The 23999-nt window shown below is 36.7% G+C and overlaps 1 protein-coding gene across 24 annotated transcripts in view; it reads right to left on the reverse strand.

Moving 5' to 3' along the window:
• Nucleotides 1-23999, reverse strand: part of LOC112426759 (uncharacterized) — a 551288-nt gene that overhangs the window by 38517 nt on the left and 488772 nt on the right. For all 24 annotated transcript variants that reach the window (XR_011623994.1, XR_011623995.1, XR_011623992.1 and 21 more), the window contains one exon: nucleotides 6161-6225. Coding sequence is in view for 5 of the 24 variants with exons in the window: in XM_071097561.1 (XP_070953662.1) it covers nucleotides 6161-6225 (65 nt within the window). In the remaining 19 variants the exon portion in view is untranslated. The remainder of the gene's footprint in view (nucleotides 1-6160; nucleotides 6226-23999) is intronic.

The raw sequence follows: 23999 nt of genomic DNA on the forward strand, positions 1-23999 counted from the left end.
TAGGCTTCGGTTGTCCTATCTGTAAGTAATACACTGCCTTCATGTAACTTGTGTTGGGGAGTGTTCTATCTCACTGGATTAAGACAAGCTGGTAATCCGTACACAGTGAAACAGCTCTGTAACCAAGTCATTCTATTTTTGCTTGTATGGTCTTTTCTAAGGTAGTCCACTTTCAGCAAAAGAGAAAGAACTGAGGAACGCTGTTGAAGGATTCGCTTTACCAAATCTTACTGTGTGACAAGCATTGTATGAGATTTTATAAACATATTTCTCATCTTATATTCACAGTTTCTGAGATGTAAATGGCATTAACTTTATTTTATAAGTAAAGAAGCTGTGGCTCCAGACAAATAAAAAGCTCAAGGTCACACATCTTGCTGTTATAATAAGCCATATATTCAAAGGGGGTCAAAGAAGAATGGAGAGGAAAGTAATGTATTTTTCTTTCCTTCCAGGTTTCAGCATTACTTTGGTGTTACTAGCCTATCTTTCTTTCTTTTGCCTTCCCAGATGTTTTAGCACTGCTATGCTATAGTTAGAAACTGTAGAAAAGTGCAATCATTTATAACCAAGTCAGAGATTAGATTTAAAACAACAAAGAGTTTGTATATGGCATTATGTAACTAAGAGGTAATGAAATTCACATCTTTCAAGATTTAATGTGAGGAGCAGAGCCTGAGCTGACTCAAGCCACTGATTTACCAGCCCCTTACTTCTCCAAAGCATGGACCAGTCCAGCACCCTACCCCTAGAGGAGCAGAGCCCAAGTAGGTGGAATAGGCATACAAATCTCTACAGCCTAAGCCACTAAGGCATGCAGGGGCATTGCTGATATTGACTATAGCTGAAGAAACTGTACAAAGACTACACTACTGCACCCACCCAAAGAAAAGCCAATGCACCCTACCCAACTGACACCCTAGGACATATCTGCAGGAGAAAGTTTTTTCCCATGAAAGTCACACTACAAAACTGGAAGAAGCAAATGTTCTACTAAATGCACAGATATCAAGCAAGGGAGACAAGAACATGAAAAAGCAGTGAAATATAACACTACATAGCACAGTAATTCTCCAGTAACTGATCTCAACAAAAAGAAAATTTTTAATTGCCTGAAAAGAAATTCAAAATAATAACTTTAAGAAAACTCAGAGACAAAGGAATACAAAAAAGACAATTCAATGAAAATGAAAAAACAATTCATGATTTGAATGAGAAATTCAACAAAAGATGGGTATCAAAAATGAAAGAAACAGAAATATTGGAGCTGAAGAATTTAATAAAAATATGTCATTGAAAGCTTCAACAATATATTACATCAAGCAGAAGAAAGAATCTCTGAACATGAGGAGATACCTTTTGAAATAATCCAGTCAAACAAGAAAAAAGAATGGAAAAGAATGAAGAAAGTCTGTCAAACTTATTGGACACCATTAAGCAAACAAATGATTGGATTATGGCAGTTCCAGAGGTGGAAGAGATGGGAAAAGTCATAGAAAATTTATTCAATGAAATAATAGCTAAAAAGCTTCCAAGTCTTGGGAGAGATACGCACAGCCAGATACACAATGTTGTAAAGTTCCCCAAAGTTTCAACCCAAAACCATCAAAAGTAAATGATAGAGAATTCTAAAAACAATAAGAGTGTCAAGTCATATATATAGGGGAGTCCCCATTAGACTAATAGCAGATTTCTCAGCAGACCAGGAGAGAAAACCATAAAAACCAGGACAGAATGGGATGATGTATTCAAAGTGCTGAAAGAAAACAAGCTGTCAGAGAAGAATACTATGTCCAGCAAAGTTATCTCTGAGAAACAAAGGAGAAATAAAGTCCTTTCTGGACAATCAAAACCTCAAGAAATTCATCACCAGTAGACCAGCCTTACAAGAAATGCTTAAGGAAGTATTTCAACTGGAAGTGAAATAAAAACTACCATCATGTAAACACATGAAAATATAAAACTCACTGCTAGAACAGATATGCAAATGAGAAAGAGAAAGGAATCAAATACTATCACTACAAAACAAACAGAAAACTGCAAAGATCAACAATAAAAGAAGAAACAAAGGATGTACCCCCCCCCAAAAAAAAACTAACAAAATGACAACAGTAAGTCCTTGCCTATCAATAATAACATAACCTTGAATAGAAATGGATTAAATTCTCCATTTTAAAAATGTAGACTGGCTGAATTAATGAATAAATAAGATACAACTATATGATGCCAACAAGAAACTCATCTCACCTGTAAAGACACTATAGACTGAGGGTGAAGAAATAGAAAAAGATTATCCAAACAAATGGAAACCCAAACAAGCAACAGTAGCTATACTTGTATCAGATAAATTAGACTTTAAGTAAAAAACTGACAAGAGAGAAAAGAAAGGTCCTTATATAATGATAAAGGGATCAATCAATTCAGCAAGGGGATATAATTCTAAGTATACATGCACCCAAAACCAGAGCACTCAGTTATATAAGTCAAATGTTATTAGATCTAAAGAGAGAGAGAAACCTCAATACAATAATAGCTGGGGTCTTCAACACCCTACTCTCAGCAAACATGTCATGTAGATAGATAATCAGCAAAGAAATATCAGATTTACACTGCACTATACCCAACTGGACCTAACAGACATTTACAGAACATTTCATCAAACAGATGCAGAATACAACTTCTTCTCATCAGAACACAGAACATTCTCCAGGATAGACGAGATATGCTAGGTCACAAAACAAGCATTAACAACATTTTAAAAACTGAATTCATATCAAGTGTTTTTTCTGACTACAATGAAATAAAACTAGAATTCGACAACAGGAACTCTGGAACCTATAAAAATACATGGAAATCAAACAACATCTTCCTGAATGATCAATTGGTCAAGGAAGAACTTAAGAAGGAAATGTAAAATGTAAAAATTTCTTGAAACAAATGAAAATAGAAACAATATACCATAACCTATGGTATGCAGCAAAAGCAGTACTAAGAAAGAACTTTATAGCAATAAGTGTCCATATCAAAAAGTAGAAAACTTTCAAATAAACCACCTAACAATATACCTGAGGGAAATAGAAAAGCAATAACAAACCAAGCCCAAAATTAGTAGAAGGAAAAAAAAATCAAAGTGGAAATAAATGAAACAGAGACAAAAAATACAAAAGATCAACAAAATAAGCAGCAGGTTTTTTGAAGTGCCTGGAAGACAATCCAGGCAATACCATCTTGGGACATAGAAACAGGCAAAGATTTTTATGACAAAGACACCAAAAGCAATCACAACAAAAGCAAAAATTTACATATGGGATCTAATTAAACTTAGGAGCTTCTGCACAGCAAAATAAACTGTCAATAGAGTAAACAGACAACCTACAGAATGGGAGAAAATATTTGCAAACTATGTATCTGACAAGTCTAATATCCAGCATCTATAAAGAATCTAAATTTCTAAGAGAAAAACAACCCCATTAAAAAGTGGGCAAAAGACATGAACAGACACTTTTCAAAAGAAAACATACATGTGGCCAAAAAGAACATGAAAAAAAAAAGTTCAGTATCACTGATCATTAGAGAAATGCAAATCAAAACCACAATGAGATATGATATCACACCACTCAGAATGGCTAGTATTTAAAAGTCAATAAATAGATGGCAGAGAGGTTGCAGAGAAAAGGGAACACAATACACTGTTGGTGGGAGCGTACATTAATTCAACCATTTTGGAAAGCAGTATGATGATTCCTCAAAAAGCTAAAAGTAGAATGACCATTCGACCCAGCAATCCCATTACTGGGTATATGCCCAGAGGAATATAAATCATTCTACTGTAAGAACACATGCATGTGAATGTTCACTACAGCAATGTTTACGATGGCAAAGACACAGAATCAACCTAAATGCTCATAAGTGACAGATTGGATAGAGAAAACGTGGTATATACATACCATGGAAAATTATGCAGTCATAAAAAAGAATGAGATCGTATATTTTGCAAGAACATGGATGAGCTGGAGGCTATCATCCTTAGCAAACTAACGCAGGAACAGAAAACCAAATACCATATCTTCTCACTTATAAGTGCGAGCTAAATGATGAGAACTTTTGAAAGCAAAGAAGGAAACACCAGACACTGGGGTCTACTTGAGAGTAGAGGGTGGAAGGAGGGAGAGGAGCAAAAAAGATAACTATTCAGTACTGGGCTTAATACATGGGTGATGAAATAATCTGTACAACAAACCCCTGTGGCACAAGTTTACCTATGTAACAAACCTTTACATGTAGCACCGAACGTAAAATAAAAGTTAAAAAAAAGTAAAAAATAAAGTAAATAGGCCAGACGAGGTGGCTTACACCTATAATCCCAGAACTTTGGGAGGCTGAGGCAGGTGGATCACCTGAAATTGGGAGTTCGAGACCAGCCTTGCCAACATGGTGAAACCCTGTCTCTACTAAAAATATTGATACAAAAATTAGCTGGGTATGGTGGCACACACCTGTAATCCCAGCTACTTGGGAGGCTGAGGCATGAGAATTGCTTGAACCCAGGAGGCCAAGATTTCAGTGAGCCAAGATTGCACCACTGCACTCCAGCCTGCGTGACAGAGTGAGGCACTGTCTCTAAATTAATTAAAATAAAATACACTGAACACATCATGATATAGTTTGGATATTTATCTTCACCCACATCTCATGTTGAAATGCAATGCCTAATGTTGGAGGTGGGACCTGGTGGGAAGTGTTTGGGTCATGGGGGAATATCCTTCATAGCGTGCTGCTGTTCTCACCATAGTGAATGAGTTCTCCTGAAATGTTGTTTAAAAGTGTGTGGCATCTCCCCATCTCTCTCTTGCTCCGCCCTTCAAATTCCACCATGATTGTAAGCTTCCTGAGGCCACCCCAGAAGCTGATCAGATGCCAGCACCATGCTTTCTGTAAATCCTGCAGAACCATATCCCAATTAAACCTCTTTTCTTCATAAATTACTCAGCCTTAGGTGTTTCTTTACGGCAGTGCAAGAATTGACTAGCATATACCATTTGCTAGATTAAGAAAAAGAAAAAAAAAAAGACAAAAATAAAACAGAAACAAAAAAGAAGACATTATAACTGATACCACAGAAATTCAAAGGGCCATTAGGGACTATTATGAACAATTATATACCAAACAAATTGAAAAACCCAGAGGAAATGGATAAAGTCCTAGATACATTACAACCTACCAAGATTGAATCAGAAAGTAACAGAAATCCTGGATAGACCAATAGTGAGAAATGAGATTGAGTCAGTAATTTAAAAAAATCTCCCAACAAAGAAAAGCCTAGGGACAGATGGCTTCACTGCTGAATTCTACCAAACTTTCAAAGAACTAATACCAACTTTTATCAAACTACTCCAAAAAAATCTAAGGGAAGGCAATTATTCCAAATTCATTCTGTATGACCAGCATTACCCTAATATCAAAACCAGATAAGGATATAACAACAACAACAAACTACAGGCCAATATCCCTGATAAAAATAGATGCAAAAATTCTCAACAAAATATTAGCAAACTGAATACAACAGCACATCAAAAAGATAATACACCATGATTAAGTGAGATTTATCCCATGAATGCAAGGACAGTTCAGCATACACACAATGTATTAGTCTGTTCTCACACTGCTATAAAGATACTACCTGAGACTGGGTAATCTATGAAAAAAAGGTTTAATTGACTCACAGTTCTGCATGGCTGTGGAAGCCTCAGGAAACTTACTATCATGGTGGAAGGCAAAGGGGAAACAAGGCATGTCTTACATGGCAGCAGGAGAGGTTGGGGGAGAGGGGGACAGTGGGGGAGAGAGAAAAAGAGAGAGAGAGAGAGAGAGAGAGAGAGAGGTGGGGAACTGCCAAACACGTTTAAAGCACCAGATCTTCTGAGAACTACCTCACTATTGTGAGAACAAAATGGCAGAAACCACCCCCATGATCCAATCACCTCTCACCAGGCCCCTCCCTCAACATCTAGGGATTACAACTCCAGATGAGATTTGAGTGGGGAACTGAGCCAAACCATATCATTCTGCAAATGGCCCCTCCAAAATCTCATGTCCTTCTCCCATTGCAAAATCAATCATGCCTTCCCAAGAGTCCCCCAAAATCTTAACTTATACTAACCTTAACCCAAAAGTCCAAGTCAAAAGTCTCATCCAAGACAAGGAAAATTCCTTCGGCCTGTGAGCCTGTAAAATCAAAAGCAAGTTAGTTACTTCTAAGATACAATGAGAGTATAGGCATTGGGTAAATGATTCCATTCCAAATAAGACAAATTGGCCAAAACAAAGGGTCTACAGGCCACATGCAAGTCTGGAAGCCAACATGGCAGTTATTAAATCTTAAAGCTCCAAAATAATCTCCTTTGACTCCATCTCTCACATCCAGGGCACGCTGACAAAAAGGGTGGGCGCCCAAGGCCTTGGGCAGCTCTGCCCCTGTGGCTCTGCAGGGTACAGCCCCTAAGACTGCTTTCACAGCCGAGCGTTGAGTGCCTGTGGCTTTTCCAGGAGCACAGTGCAAGCTGCTGGTGGATCTACCATTCCACCATGGAAGATGGTGGCCCTCTTTTCACAGCTCCACTAGGCAATGCCCCAGTGGGGACTCTGTGTGGAGGCTCTGATTCCAAATTTCCCTTTCACACTGCCCTAGCAGAGGTTCTCCATGAGGGCTCCAACCCTGCAGCAAATTTCTGCCTGGACATCTAGATATTTCCATATATGATCTGAAATCTAGGCAGAGGTTCCCAAACCTCAATTCTTGACTTCTGTGCACCCACAGGTCCAATACCACTTGGAAGCCATAAAGGCTTGGGCCTTGCACCCTCTGAAGCAAAGACCTGAGCTGTATGTTGGCCCCTTTTAGCCACTGTTGGGATGCAGGGCACAAAGTTCCAAGACTGCACAAAGCAGCAAGGACCTGGGTCCAGCACATGGAAACAAGTTTTCTTCTTAGGCCTCTGGGCCTGTGATGGGAGGGGCTGCTGTGAAGCCCTCAGCCATGCCCTGGAGACATATTCCCCATTGTCTTGATGATTAACATTCGACTCCTCATTATATATGCAAATTTCTGCAGCCAGCTTGAATTTCGTTTTCTTTTCTACTACATGGTTAGGCTGCAAATTTTCCAAACTTTCAGGCTCTCCTTCTCTTTCAAACATAAGTTCCAATGTCAGACCATCTCTCTCAAGTTAAAAGTTCCACAAATATCTAGGGCAGGGCAAAATGCTGCCAGTCTCTTTGCTAATGCATAGCAATAGTTGCCTTTACTCCAGTTCCCAAGAAGTTTTTCATCTTCATCTGAGACTACGTCATCCTGGACTTCATTGTCCATATCACTATCAGCATTTTGGTCAAAACTATTCAACAAGTCTCTAGGAAGTTCCATACTTTCCCACATCTTCCTGTCTTCTTCTGAGCCCTCCAAACTGTTCCAACCTCTGCCTGTTGCACAGTTCCAAAGTCGCCTCCACATTTTCAGGTTATCTTTATACAAGTACCCCACTATCACAGTACCAATTCTCTGTATTAGTCTATTCTCACACTGCTATAAAGGTATTGCCTGAAACTGGGTAATTTATGAAGAAAAAAGCTTAATTGACTCAGTTCTGTGTGGCTGGGAAGGCCTCAGGAACTTACAATCACAGCAGAAGGTTAAAGGAAAGCAAGGCACATCTTACGTGACAGCAGAAGAGAGAGAGACAGAAAGCGGGGAGAAGTGCCAAACACCTTTAAAGCATGAGATCTCCTGAGAACTCCCTCACTATCATGAGAACGGCATGGGCAAAACTGCCTTCATGATCCAATCACCTCCCACCAGGTCCCTCCCTTGACACCTAGGTATTATAATTCCAGATGAAATTTAGGTGGGGACACAGAGCCAAATTATATCACAAACTAAATAAACACAAAACATCACATCAATAGAGTGAAGAACAAAAACCATATGATCATTTCAATAGATGCAGAAAAACCATGGATACATTTCAACATTCCTTCATGATAAAAGCCATCAACAAATTAGGTAAAGAAGAAACAAACCTAAACATAAAAACAATATATAACAAAGTCACAGCCAACCTCATACTAATCAGGAAAATGCTGAAAGCTTTCTAAGAACTGAAACAAAACCCACTTTTGCCACTTTTATTCAACGTAGTACCAGAAGTTCTAGCCAAAGCAGTTAGGCAAGAGAAAAAAATAAAAGGCATCCAAATTGGAAAAGAGGAAGTCAAACTGTCCCTGTTTACAGTTTCTCTAATTTTATATAGAGAAAAACCTAAAGACTCCACTGGAATTTTTAGAACTGATAAGTGAATTTGCTGAAGTTGCAGGATACAAAATCAACATACAAAAGAATCAGTAGTGTTCCCATACATCAACAACTAGCCAGCTGAAATAAATCAATAAAACAATTCCAGTTACAATAGCTATAAAAAATTTAAAATAAAATATCTAGGAATAAATATAACCAACAATATGAGAGACCTCTACAATGAAAACCATAAAATGTTGATGAAGGAAATTTATCACAAATAAATGGAAAGATATCTCAGATTCATGGATTGGAAGAATATTATGAAATTGACTATACTACCTAAAATGATCTATAGATTCAATGCAATCCCTATTATAATACCAATGACACTCTTTACAGAAATAGGAAAAACAACTCTAAAATTCATATGGAACCACAAAAGTCCCCAAATAGCCAAAGCAATCTTGAGCAAAAAGAACAAAACTGGAGGCCTCATACTACCTGACTTCAAAATATACTACAAAGCTTTAGTAACCAAAACAGCATGTATTTACAAAAAAACAGACACATAGAACAGTGGAACAGAAAAAAGGGACCAGAAATCCATGCATTTACAGACAACTGATTTTCAATAAAGGGACCAAGAATATAAATTGAGGAAAGAACACCCTCTTCAATAAATGGTTCTAGGAAAACTGGATATCCGTAAACAAAATAAAATTAGACCCCTATCTCTCCCTATATACAAAAATCAACACAAAATGGATTAAAGACTTCAATATAAGACCTAAAACTATGAAACTATTAGAAGAAAACAGGGGAAATGCTTCAGGACATTGGTCTGAGCAAATACTTTACAGCTAAGGCCTCAAAAGCAAAGACAACAAAAGCAAAAATAGGCACTTCTGCACAGCAAAAGAAACAAATAATAGAATAAAGAGACAACCTACAGAATGGGAGAAAATATTTGCAAACTATACATCTGACAAGAGGTTAATATCCAGAATATACAAGGTACTGAAACAACTCAACGGCTAAAAAAACAAATAATCCAATTTAAAAGTGGGCAGAGGATCGGAACAGACCTTTCTCCAGAGAAGACATGCAAATGGCCACAAGTATATTTAAAAAAAATAACATCAGGAAAATGCAAATCAAAACCACAATGAGACATCTCACCTCAGTTAAAAGGGTTATTATTAAAAAGACAAAAAATAGGCTGGGCGCAGTGGCTCAAGCCTGTAATCCCAGCACTTTGGGAGGCCGAGGCAGGCTGATCACGAAGTCAGGAGATCGAGACCATCGTGGCTAACGCGGTGAAACCCCGTCTCTACTAAAAATACAAAAAAAAGAAATTAGCCGGACGTGGTGGCGGGCGCCTGTAGTCCCAGCTACTCCGGAGGCTGAAGCGGGACAATGGCGTGAACCTGGGAAGGCGGAGCTTGCAGTGAGCCAAGATTGCGCCACTGCACTCCAGCCTGGGCGACAGAGCGAGACTCCGTTTCAAAAAAAAAAAAAAGATAAAAAATAACAAAGGTGGGTGAGGATGTGGGAAAAAGGAAACTCTTATGCTCTGTTGGAGGGAATATAAATTAGTACAGCTATTAAGGAAAACATTATGGGGATTTTCCTCAAAAAGCTAAAAATAGAATTACTGTATAATTCTGGAATCTCACTACTGTGTATATATCCAAAGGAAAAGAAATCAGTATGTTGAAGAGATATCACCACTCTCATATTTATTGCAGCACTATTCACAATAGCCAAGATATGAGATCAAACTAAGTGTCCATCAACAGAAGAATGGATAAAGAATATGTGGAATTTATACACAATGGAATACTATTTAGCTATAAAAGAGAAGTGAAATCCTGTCATTCATGGCAACGTGGATGAGCCTGGGACACTGTGTTATGTGAAATAAGGCAGAGAAAGGTAAATACTGCATTTCTTGTTCATATGTTGAAGTTAAAAAAGTTGATCTCATAGACGTAGACAGTAGAACAGTGTTTACTAGAGGCCGGGAAGAGTTAGAGAGGAGAAGGAAGAGGTTGGTTAATGTCCATAAAATTGCAGCTAGATAGAATAAGTCCTAGTGTCCTAAAGAGCTTTAGGTAACTATAGTAAACAATAATTTATTGTATTTTTTCAAACAGCTAAAAGATTTGTAATGTTACTAACATAAAGAAACAATAAAGGTTTGAGGTGATAGATATGCTAATTACTCTGATTTGATCATTACACATTATATACATGTATTGAAATGTCACATAGTACCCCACAAATATATACAATTATCATATGTCAATTAAAAATGTTTTCTAATCTATACATCTGACAAAGTTCTAACATCTAGAATCTACAATGAACTCAAAAAATTAGCAAGAAAAAAACAAACAATTCCAACAAAATATGGGCTAAGGACATGAATAGACAATTATCAAAAGAAGATATACAAATGGTCAACAAGCATGTGAAAAAATTCTCAACATCATTAATGATCAGGGAAATGCAAATCAAAACCACAATGCGATAGCACCTTACTCCTTCAAGAATGGCCATAATCAAAAAATCAAAAAACAATAGATGTGGCTGCGGATGCAGTGAACAGGGAACACTTCTACACTGCTGGTGGGAATGTGAACTAGTACAACTACTATGGAAAACAGTGTGGAGATTCCTTAAAGAACTAAAAGTAGAACTACCATTTGATCCAGCAATCCCACTACTGGGTATCTACCCAGAGGAAAATAAGTCATTATACAAAAAAGATACTTGCATGTTTATACCAGCAGAATTCACAATTGTGAAAATGTGGAACCAACCCAAATGCCCACCGATCGAGTGGATAAAGAAACTGCACCATATATATACACATATGTATTTGTGTGTGTGTGTGTGTATATATATGATGTGTGTATATATGTGACAATATATATGACTGTGTGTGTGTCTGTGTGTGTGTGTATATATATATATATGATGGAATACTACTCAGCCATAAAAAGGAATGAATTAACGGTATTTGTAGCAACCTGGATGAGTTTGGAGACTATTATTCTAAGTGAAGCAACTCAGGAATGAAAAACCAAACATCGTATGTTCTCACTCATAAGTGGGAGCTAAGCTATGAGGATGCAAAGACATAAGAATGACACAATAGACTTTGGGGACTCAGGGGGAAAGGATGGGAAGTGGGTGAAGGATAAAAGACTGCAAATTGTGTGCAGTGTATACTGCTTGGGTGGTGGGTGCACCAAAATCTCACAAATCACCACTAAAGAACTTACTCATGTAACCAAACGCCACCTGTCCCCCAATAACCGATGGAAATAAAAAAAAAATTAAAGCTCCCATGTAAGTAGGAGCACACAGATGTGCATGTATACAGATGTGCATGTATACAGATGTGCATAGAAAAGAGTCTGGAAAGATACACACCAAACTGTTCACAGTGATCACCTCTGGAGTAGGGAGCAGAGATAGAGCAAAGGAAGCCTTCCCCTTTCTACTTGAGAGACATCACATTGCTTAAATGTATGTCTTTGTGTTACAGTAAACATATATATTTAAATATAAATTTATATAAAGATTTAATGATAAATATTCTTTTGAACTATTTATATTAGCTGTTCAATCAAAATTATTTCTTAAATATTCTTATCCAAAAGCTTTCTTAATTTTGTAACACTGACTTTAGTCAATACCAATTTACCTAGTACCATTCCAGTAATGAGAATAGCTGAATAATGATTATGGATAAATCATTTATTCATATGAAACTTACCATGTTAAATATTAGTTTTTAATTGTGACAGTCTTAACGGCAATACCTTTAAGTTCTTTGGCTGCTGAGAATCATTTAATTATTATCTTCGTGTTTCAAGTTTATGTATTCTAGAGTTGTTCTAATATGGTAGCCACTAGGCACATGTGGCTATTTAAATTGAATTATGTTAAATAAAAATTTAGTTTCTCAAAACCACCAGCCACATTTCAAGCATTCAATAGCTAGATGTGGCTGGTGGCTACTCTACTAGATAGCCACAGACACAAATATTTCCATTATTGTCCAACTGTATTGCACAGTGATAGTCTAGAAAATACTTATTCTTAAGGATATTGTTGCTGGATACAGAATCTTTGGTTGACAGGGTTTTTTCCAGCATTATAAAAATGTTCCATACTTTTCTGTCTTCAGTGTCTCTGAGGAAAAGCCAGGTGCTAATCACATTATTATTCTTTCAATGTTTATAAGATTTTTGCTTTGACTTTTACTGCTTTAACTATGGTTTTTTGTGTGGACTTTCTGTTTATTCTGCTTGGTAACTGGTGTCAACTTGAACCCGTAAATGTATGTTTTTTATCAAATTTGGGAAAATATTGGCTATTACTTCTTTATTTTTTCTGTTTCATCATTTCACTCTTCTATTTCTGAGACTCCAAGTACATGTAATAAATTTAACCACTTAATATTCTCTAACACAGCAGTCCCCAACATTTTGGCACAAGGAACTGGTTTCATGAAAGACAATTTTCCCACAGAACAGGAGGGTTGTGGGGGATGGTTTCAGGACGAAACTTTTCCACCTCAGATCATCAGGCATTAGATTCTCATAAGGAGTATGCAAACTAGATCCTTCACATGTACAGTTCACAATACAGTTCGTGCTCCTATGAGAATCTAATGCCACCACTGAGCTGACAGGAGGTGGAGTTCAGGTGGTAATGCTCGCTCATCTGCTGTTCACCTCCTGCTGTGTGACCCAGTTCCTAATAGGCCACAGACTGGTACTGAACCATTGCCCAGGGGTTAGGGACCCCTGCTGAAACAGATCTCTGCAGCGCAGTTCATTTTTATTTCAAACTGTTTTTTCTCTCTGTTCTCTATACCAAATAATTACTATTGATTAAAGTTCACTTATTCTTGCTTTTGTCAACTCCATTTGGCTGTTAGTCCATCAAGTTAAATCCTTTTCATATATTGCATTTTTTAGGTCTAGAATTGTCATTAGTTTTCTTGTTTGTTTGTTTTTTACAGAGTCTCACTCTGTTGCCAGGCTGGAATGCGATGGTGCAATCTCGGCTCACTGCAATCTTCACCTCCCAGGTTCAAGCAATTCCCCTGCCTCAGCATCCCAAGTAGCTGGGACTACAGGCATGCACCACTATGCCCAACTAAGTTTTTGTATTTTCGTAGAAGTGGGGTTTCACCATGTTGGCCAGGATGGTTTCGATCTCCCGACCTCGTGATCCACCCACCTCAGCCTCCCAAAGTGCTGGGATTACAGGGATGAGCCACAGTGCCTGGCCCACTGGTTCTTTATCTTTTCTTTTTTTGGCAGAGATTTCTATCTCTTAATTCACTATAAACACAGTGTATTTACTGCATAGAATATGGTCATGATAGCTGTCTTAAATCTTGTCCGTTACTTCCAATGCCTGAGCCATCTTGGTGTTGATATCAGTTAATGTTCTTTCCTCATGAGAATATACACCATTGTCCTAACAATTTGTGTGTCATATAATTTTGGATTGGATCCAAGACATTATTAATATCAAGATGTAGAGACTCTGGATTGTTAGTTTTCCTCCTATGAGTATTGTTCCCTTTAATTTACTACAAAATTATCTATTTAATTTACTATAAATTACCTTTAATTTACTATCAAAATTATTTACTACAAATTTATCATAACTGTAAATTCTGATTTCTGGATGACAACTCTGGTCCCAATTCAGATATTTTATCTTTAACTGGAAACTTTGAATCTGTTCCATGTATATATGAATCATGGGTAAGCCACCTATGTTGGAGACAGAATGAATATGGGAATCCCACGTGTAACTCTTTTCCTCTCTCGTGGCTGAAGTCTCCCCAGATTCAGTTTTCCCGTCTTGAAGGACTGTAGATTTCTTCGGCAGCACTCTCTTATCCTGCATGCCATGTCTAAAGAGGAAAAGTCCTGAAAAAGCAATAATTCTATCCGATTCCTGTCTTCCAAGAAGATACTCCTCTAATAGACTCTGCCTACTTGTGTTTCTTCTATAGTGTTGTCAGTGGCTGCTTTTTGTATTATATCCAGAATTCATAGTTGTTTTCTTGCAGAGATGTCAGTCCCTAGGAGCCTACTTAGTCATTATGTAAAGCAAATCCTTCTTTCCTTTTCCTTTGATACTTGTTTTAGTTTCAGGAGGTCCTGACCTCAAGAGTCACTATTAGTTGGTCAACAAAAGTGTTCCTTTCTTCTAGCCAGCAAACAAGATAGTTCCTTTAGTGTTTTCAAAGAGTATTTGTTTCTCAATATTTTTAATTTTTTTTATTTTCCTACTTAATTTGTTTATAAATAAGTAGCTTTCATAGAGGGTTGGGGGTTCTGAATAGGTCTTGCTGCATTTTATTCTGTAATTTAAGAAAGAAGTCATCAAGAAAATTTATAAAGCTGGAAAACTTGTGCTTTAGTAATGTGATCTTGTAATCTTGGAATTTAGTGCTTTTTAAAGTTAATGTTAAAAAAATAATGCTAAATTTACAGAAGTGTATTCCCACAGCAACATGGAAACAGTATTTGACTTGAAATCAACAGATGTGGGCCGCAGGTATGGCACCACTGAATCACTTCCTATGTTTGAATCTCTATTTTTCCATCACTAAAAATGCCCCTTTCAACTCTAAGGCTGCACAGAGCTTTCAGCCATATAGAGAAAACCTCTAAGATATATAAGTCTAAATATTACTATGTTCAATAAACAGTTACACTTTCTTAGTTTAAGGCAATATTGACACACACTAAACAACATAATCAGTTCAGTGCTCTATTCATTCTTTCAAAACTTAAATTCAATGTTATTTTCAAAGAGCCCTATAGCTTGTTATGATGATGGTGGTTATCCCACAGGTTTACAATCGTTATTGCTCAAATGTTTTGTATTACTGTCAAAGTTATAATAACTCCTTTATGATCCTTTAGGGTGTCTATTCCATCTATTCTACCTGAAATTCTGTAATTTTCCTATCATCATGAATCCTGTGGGTAATTGTGTCTTTTGGCATTGTAAGAACTTCAGACTAAATCTACTTTAAGCCAGTGAACTGCATTAGAAAAGGAAAAATCCTTTAAAAGGCAAGACATTTGGCATTGTAGAGATTAGAAGGACCTTGGAAATTGATTTCAATCAGCTGATTGATTGTGAATTGGTAGCTGACTGTACCCATCTCTGGGTTACTTGTAAGCATTCCAAGTAAGCTCATTAACATTAAAATATAAATGTGGGAGCATAGCTAGCAGCTTCCAGAAGGAAACCCCTACCTCAACCATGAGAATCTTACCCCTCTCAATGATTTCATAGTCATCTGTCATTCCTGTATTCTCCAGCACATTCTCAGTGTTCTCAACACACCATGGTATTCACAAGGCTTCTAAGACACAAAGAGTTATTCTCCAAATTAAAAAGGAGTCAAGCTGTAGTACAGATGTAAGCTGTCCACTAGAAATATCATGTGAGCTACATATTTAATTTTAAATTGTCTAGGAGCTACTTTGTTAAAAAGTAAAATGAAAAATTAATTCTAATAACATATTTTAACCCAACACATTCAAAATACTATCATTTTAACCCAACACATCAAAAATATTATCATTTACCTTGTCATAAGCATTAAAATAAATGAAATACATATTTTGCCATTCTCTTTTCATTTTACATTTTCAAAATCCAGACTGTATTTTCTTACAGCACATCTTAATTTGTACTAGCCACATTTCAAGTACTCTATAGCCATATAAGGCTAGTGGTTACTATACTGGACAGCACACCATCTAGTACTTTTTTTCCTTTTTCCTTGAATATGGGAAACAATAGCAGGGCAAGAGTTTCTTATGATATAATTTCAACTGTCATGTCTTCAGTCCACCCGGAAACTGACTTCTGTTCATTCATGCTAGTTCACAGACCATGATTTAATAAAGAGATATTTTGGGCACAGATTCAAAAATATAAGATCACTTTTTCTGGGCAATGATAGACTATTGGAGCAACAGAACTAGAGGCAACCTCAAGCAACTATCAAAGTGCTATTCTCTCACTGTCTAGAGAGATAAATGATCCAGCTAAGCTCAAACAGCTAGTTAGCAGCAGAGCCAGGTTGGTAATCCACAATTCGAGTTTGCAGTCTATGAACTTTCTGATGGAGTATGTTGAATTTTACCACACTAAAATATGGTACTGGAGGCTACTGTATATGTATTTTCTTTCTTTTTTTTTTTTTTTAATTTGAGACAGAGTCTGGCTCTGTCTCCCAGGCTGGAGCGCAGTGGCCGGATCTCAGCTCACTGCAAGCTCTGCCTTCCAGGTTTACGCCATTCTCCTGCCTCAGCCTCCAGAGTAGCTGGGACTACAGGCACTTGCCACCTCGCCCGGCTAGGTTTTTGTATTTTTTAGTAGAGACGGGGTTTCACCGGGTTAGCCAGGATGGTCTCGATCTCCTGACCTCGTGATCTGCCCGTCTCAGCCTCCCAAAGTTACTGTATATGTATGTGCTTTCTATGGCATGGCATTAGTATTTCTATGGCTACTTTCTATGGCATGGCATTAGTATTTCCTCGTATTTTCCCTATGCAAGCTCTCAGTGATACATTTCTTAGGTGATGAACAAGCTCAAATAACTTCTAAAATATAAGAAATGTAGACCACTTCTGAACTACAGAAACGAGGCCTAAAATATAGCGGGGCAGAACATTGGAATCAAGAAAAAAAAGTGAGCTATAGTTCTAGCTCTGATGAAAACTAGCTGTGTGACCTTGGGCAAATCTCTTAACCGCTCCATGACCCAATCTCCTTATCTGCAAAATGACTGGCAGTGGGAGGATTAGATTATTTATAAGGTCCCTTCCATTCTAAGATACTTATTCTAATTCCTGCTAGACAAATGATTATATCATAATAACCTTTCTAAGTTATTCTTCTACTCAGAGGGAAAAAAATGGTGCCACCTGCTCTCTTTATGGATACTTCTAAAAATTAATCAAAAAATACTGAATGATTTTATAAAGAAGAAAAATGTTAAATCTCAAGTAATCACTACCATAACAGTGTTTCTCTATAAGCAACCATCCTACAACAGTAAGCATAATAAAAAGCAATAGCATGGTTAAAATTATACTTCTCTTCAGAAAATTTTATTTCACACAAAAGAAGTGAGAAATTCATAATATAACTATATTGCATGGATAGGCATTTTTTATTTTTACATTTTGAACAGAAAGCTACTGGTTTATATTGAAAATTTTGGTTTAAAATATCTTAACACTACTCCCACTTACTTCCAATTCATTCAATAGATGTGTATATGGCATTTTTGCTGGGCCAAGCATCGTATAATGATGAGCTAAACTGACAGACTTGTCCCCATGGATCTTAGAGTCTGATGGATAGATCTAAAGAAAATTAAACTAACTGCTCCTTTAAGGACTGAGTATATAATACGTCATGTCCTCCTTCTAATAATTAAAAACTGATCCCCCCAAAAGCAGCTGTATAAACATGTAGACCATAATCCATGTTTACCTTGCTACTGTACACGTGACTAAGAAGGCAAAAATTGGCACATTGATTCTAAAGAGAATCCTGGAAATACAAATTCCTGACAATACAGTGCCATCCTTTATGCTAAAGTGATTCCTCAAAACTCTAAACAGGACTCCAGAATGAAGACAAGCCCTCTACCCCTGATTTCTAACAATTAGAAACATGGAGAATTGATCAAAAGGAGGGATGCGATGTTCAAATTCTGTTTGCTGGCCATTATCTGAATTGGCTCTAAGTGATTAATATTTTCCTAGAAGACTCTCTCTTTTGATATTTGTATGTGTTGCCAAAAAATTCCCAGGCCTTCCATAATTCTTTAATTAAGAGTTCTCAAATCCTAGTGAAGATTAATGATCACCAAACAGTGCTCCTACTACTATTGTTTCCTGTTAAAAGTATGAAATGCAAAATTTGATAGATTTCTTCCAATAAAGAAGTATAAAGAGATTTCCTTAAAATTACAACAATTACAAATTCTGTTATGCCTTTTATTCTGAAAATACCATAATATTATCAGTGGTCATTCTCGGGAAACAATATTGGCATTCCTCATTCTTACAACTAAAACCTAAATCCAAGAGCCTTTGTGGTATAGACTTTGATTACTACAGTCCTGGAAAAAAAAAGATGAAGCAAAGGCTTCCCTATAGAACAAGGGAAAACACAGACATATGGTAGCTAGAGAAGGAAAAAACATTGTAAACCCAATGTCGTCCACCCCATATCTATCAAGTGTCCTTTGTAAAACTGATGTCTACCCCTGATAACAAGAGGGGTAGGCAGAGTCTGAAGTCAGAATATCAAACACATTTGAAAAGAAAACAGGCAGAAAAAGAATCACTTCTATCGGGCACTAGCCAAATGTCCATTTTTATGTACTGGCTTCTTTCAAAATATTCAATCACACCTAATAATTGGCAGAGAACACAAAAACGCTCTCACTCCCATGCTGTTGCATTCACTTCCCCTGGGGTACGTGGCCATTTGTAACCACTAGCAGCCGCAAGGAAAAAACCCCAGGAAGACCAGACACGTTCAATTACACCCCCACCCCTCCTGCCTTACACCTCTCTGTTATTAATATACTTTAGCCTTGTGGGTTAGGAAAGGGTCCTTAAAAGCATCAAAGTAACATTTTTCTAACATTTCTGTTAGAGAACTAAAGGATTTTTTTTATTAAGAAAAATATAAAGACAAGCTAAAATATCAAACATCATGTTCAATTGATGATTCCTGAACACTTTTCATTTAATAAGCTTCTCAATGGTTTGTTAGAACTAAGAACGTGTCTCACTCACAGAATAAAATACATGTTTTATGAAATCTCCACAAAAGAAGAATGATTATTCTTGCTTTGGAATAATTCTTATTCTTGCTGCTTTAAAAAAAAATTGGTTTCTGTTCTTCATCTCTATGCTGCATGCTGTCTAAACAAAGATGTATAATTAGTTGGGTCCAATCTGAGAAGGAGTCACAATAGTATATGTATTTTCTCATTTACTAATTCCAAAATTGTGTGGATAGAATCCTTTATTTTTAAGTGATATTCTACAAATACTGGGATAGATTAACCTTAATTTCACCATCAATTTAGTAGTAGTAGTTACTACTAATAGTTCAGCAATATTCCAAGTGACTTATTTAATATAAATTATTAGAATATGCAGAATGAAAATGCCTCTGACAGTCATTTCCTATACAAATATCTATTGAGCACTTAGAATGTGCCTATGGCTCTTCTAGTTGCTGGGAATATCATATTAAGGTAAGCCCTTTGGTATCTGCAGTCTAATGGAGGTGATTAGAGAGGTAAAAAGCAAAAATAACAGTTTAGTAAGTGCTTTGCTTTGTGAGCTCATGGGCACTTACATAAGAGGACAACCTCGGCCACATTTTGGGGCCATAAAAACTTCAGGGGGAACATAAGAGGCCTGGAAATGATAGAAAAGTTAGTTAGGTGATGATGAACAAATGTGCTTTAAAAAAATCATTGGACACAAAGTCAGCTGAAGACTGATGAATGTTTGTGAGCATGTGTTGCTCCCAAGTCAGTTAATCAGGACAAATTTTCTGGAGAAGATCAGCCTGGAGCACAGTTTTAAAATAAGGAAATCACAGCCTTAGGGTAGAGGGGCAGCCCTTTTTGCTCTATCTGTCTTTGGTCTTACTCTAAAAACAGACAAGAAACAAACTGTATCTCTAGGACAATCCTAAAAGTATATGCTAAAACACACCAAGCCAACAACAACAACAACAACAACAACAACAACAAAATTAGAGGTGAAACAGCAAGAACACAATTCCTTGAAATATACTGGCTTGAAATATCTCGGCTTCAGGACTTCTGATACCCAACTCCCCAAAATAAATGCTCTTGGCAATGCCTCTCATTAAGGAGAATTACCCCTAAGGATGCCACCAAGATCTCAAAGCCTAATGCACACTTCTCTGATGGCAGGACAACTCCCAATTATAAAAACAAGAGCGGTAGTAGGAGTCACAGCACTGCAATGAAATTATGCTGCATATTTAGAAAGTTCTAGGAAGGCTTTATGTTCATAATCTCATCTCACCCTCACAAAGCCTCTGCACGGTAAGTATTAGCATCACCTTTGGTTTATGAATGAGGAAGTTCAAGCTTAGGGAAGTTCACTGAAGTATCCCCAGTCCCACAGCTGGTGGATACAGGAGTGAGATGTACACACAAGGTTGCCTAATTCCCAGGCCCATGGTTTTTAGAGCACGATCCATCTTGGTTTACTGCCTCCAACACCATTCACCAACATAAAAGGCCAACACCAGCTGCCCTACAACAAAGGAGAAAGGCAAGGAAAGGGCTGAAGTAGAGCAAGAGAAAGGAGGAAAAGGGTTCGTCCAGAACCTCTACAGTTGCAGATTAATTACTACAATTGCAGAAGGGACTGGAGAGATAGGACAAAGGAAAGATCTGACTTAGTTTATTGCAATAGCACAGTATTTACACTGTTTAAAAGAATATGCAAAAGATAACATGAGGCACAGTAGCCGTGTTTCCAGAGTTACCACTTCACACGTTTTACATTTTGTGCCCTTCTTCAAACAAAGAGGCTGGACTTCCTCTTTACCACTGGGCAACCAACACTAAAAAAAATAATTCTGAAGGTAAAAATTTTCCATTCTTCGTTTTTACATATTGAGCAATACAATACCATTATATTTTAAGAAAGAGTAACAATCCTTGCTTTCATCTTTGAGTTTTAAAATAAATTGTTCCATCTGTGTCATCAGTGAGAGAAGAAAATGTGGTTGATTAGCACTGAGTTCTCATCACAAATAACTAATATTTATCCAACACTTATTCTTAATTTTTATTGGTTTGAAATCTTCCTCTTTTTTTAATACACTGATCTTCAGTAAACCTATAGGTGTAAATCACACCCTCAAAATATCAAAGGTAATGATTCTACTTGGGGTCTATAACCTACAGGCAAAATCCAGCCCCTTGCCTCTTTTTGTAAACAAAGTTTGATTGGAACACAGCCATACTCACTCATTTACTATTGTCTATGGCTGCTTTTTAGCGACACCAGCCAAGTTCAGTAGTTGCTATAGAAACCATACTGTCCACAAAGCCTAAAGTATTTACTATCTGGCCCTTTATAGAAAAACTTTGTTGATCCCTGCCCTATGCCATTGATACATTCACAGATAGAAGACTTCATTATTCTTCTCTAACATCTGTCTTCTGGATACTCATCAATTCACTCATTCATTCATTTGCTAATCAACTAATGTCTGTGAAACATCTTCTGTGTCCCTGGCACATAGATGAAGAATGGGTTAGAGACTCGTGGGGAAACAGACTAAAGAATACCACCAGGTGATGACTGCTCCAGTAAGACAGGAGCCTGGTAAAAACGAAACCCTGGAGGCATCAGGCTGAGGGAATCTGATAAGGTCTCAGGCAGTATACAGTTCGGGCGCTTCAGGTATTCTGGTTGAGATACTATTACCCATTTTAACAGCGATGTCAAAAATCACTGGGTTACATTATGCTTTTACGACTTCACAAAAGGCACGTTCTGACTTATTGATAGATCTTTAAATATTATAAAAGTGTTGAGACGGTTTGGAAGAGATATATCTTCTCTGTGACATCAGGAGAGCTGATCATCTCCAAGCATCTGATAATAAGGGCACCAGCTCATCCCCAGAGTTGTAAGGACTAAGTAACATTAGGTGTCAGACAGAACATAGTCAGGGAAACTATCCAACACAAGATTCACCTGCGCTTGGTGGCCCACAACAATCAACTGCTTATATTTCCTTTTTTGTTTACCCACCAATCCCACCAAAACCCCATTGGTCTATGTTGAACCTTGTAACTAGAGAAGTTAGCCTCATGTGTGAGCAGAAAATAAATACCTAATAAATAAATGATTGATGCAATGAGTGAGGATGATTGCTCCTTTGGTGTTTTAATGAATGGCAAAGTATGAAATGAATACTATAACATACATTGTCTGAGTGAATATCTAGGACTCAAGCTTAAGTATAAGCTTAAGCTTAGCTAAGTCAGCATAAATGGCATTTTAAAATATGCTTGCTTTGTTTTTCTTTTTGACTTATTGAATACTTACCTCCCTGGTAATGGATAAAAACAATGGGAAATTCTTAGCAACCTAAACAACCAAATAAGACTTACATTTAACTATTATAATGTGATCAATTTATTTTTCACCAAACAATAAACATTTGATTCGACTGGGTACCTGGAAACAGCCTGTGCTTTACATATAAATTAGCCACATGTTAATAAAAGTATGTTGACACTTTTCCTTTCTTAAGTGATTTTTAAAGTGACATTTTATTTCCGTGTATTTGCATTTAAATATTTAAATAATTGTCCATTGACCTAAGCAAAATAAATACTGCAAAAGAAAACCAAAAAAATGTTCACTTGTTAAAACAACAAAGAAATTGCTTCATTTTGGAAGGAGCAGTACACCAAGGTAATCTTTTATTCCACAAATATAAATTGACATTTTATTCAATTAAGAAAGATTGCTAGTGTAGTTGCAAACCTTTACAATAAATGTTTATATGGGGACTCTCAAAGCTAGTGAGGGTATGATCTATCAATTACATCAGAAAATATACTCTATTTTAGCTTGATAAGATTTATATGCTGAATGTAAACACTCCTGGATTTAAAAAATATACACATGATTGATAGATTTCTTGGCTCTGACACCATGAGAGGATTTGTTTTATTTTGTTTTGACTGTATTCTCTGGTATAAGTAGAAATCACTGTTTAAAAGCATTATGTATCTAAATAGTTCTAAATATTTTTAAAAATCTAAATGAAAAGAAAAAGCTACACCTAAATTTTCTCTTGCCTTTTTCATGTGGCCAACAAAAAAAAAAAAAAAAAAAAAAAATCTGATGTGACAAGTTTACAAGAATCTCTGTTATTCGTTTCCTTTATGTAGCCCAGCTTCTTGTTTACTTGTGATATCCCAGGGTGTTCTCACAAAAATTTATTTCAAATCTAAAAGGCAAAGATAATCACTACTTTCAGCAATAAAAGGTAACAGAAAGAAATTGCAGTTTAAATATAGAGAGCATATAATTAAGAACAAGAAAAATTAAAGTATTCTTGAATATGTGTTGCTTTAATTTTTCTCCTGATGGCTTTTCAGATTACCTTAAAAAGATCTATCAAAACTCCTCCTCTAGAAAAGATCTACTAAAAGCCACAGACACTTGGAGATCCACGAGAAGGAAAAAAATGGGTCATCTTATAAAATTGATTATGTGAGTTGTCTATATGCAGTGCATATGTCAGCAACAAGGAAAACAACCTCCAGATATATTCTGCAGGCAGATTTTCTTCTGGAGAAAAACCTATGTTTTCCTATACATTGTGAAGCCAACAGGGTAGGGTAGGAGCAGTTAAGTTTCATCCATAAGCATCTACATCAGGCTGGTTTTTGAAAAGAGAGTCAAACCCACAATAGCCCAGAAAATAATATTTTGTAATAACAAAAATGGTATATATATATATTTTTTTCCTGTCTAAATCTGGAATCCTGACCACCTCATTTTAAACAAGCCAGAGATTGCAAGCTTCAATC

The sequence above is a fragment of the Macaca nemestrina genome, chromosome 5, assembly GCF_043159975.1.
Source record: "Macaca nemestrina isolate mMacNem1 chromosome 5, mMacNem.hap1, whole genome shotgun sequence".
NCBI classification, from domain to species: domain Eukaryota; kingdom Metazoa; phylum Chordata; class Mammalia; order Primates; family Cercopithecidae; genus Macaca; species Macaca nemestrina.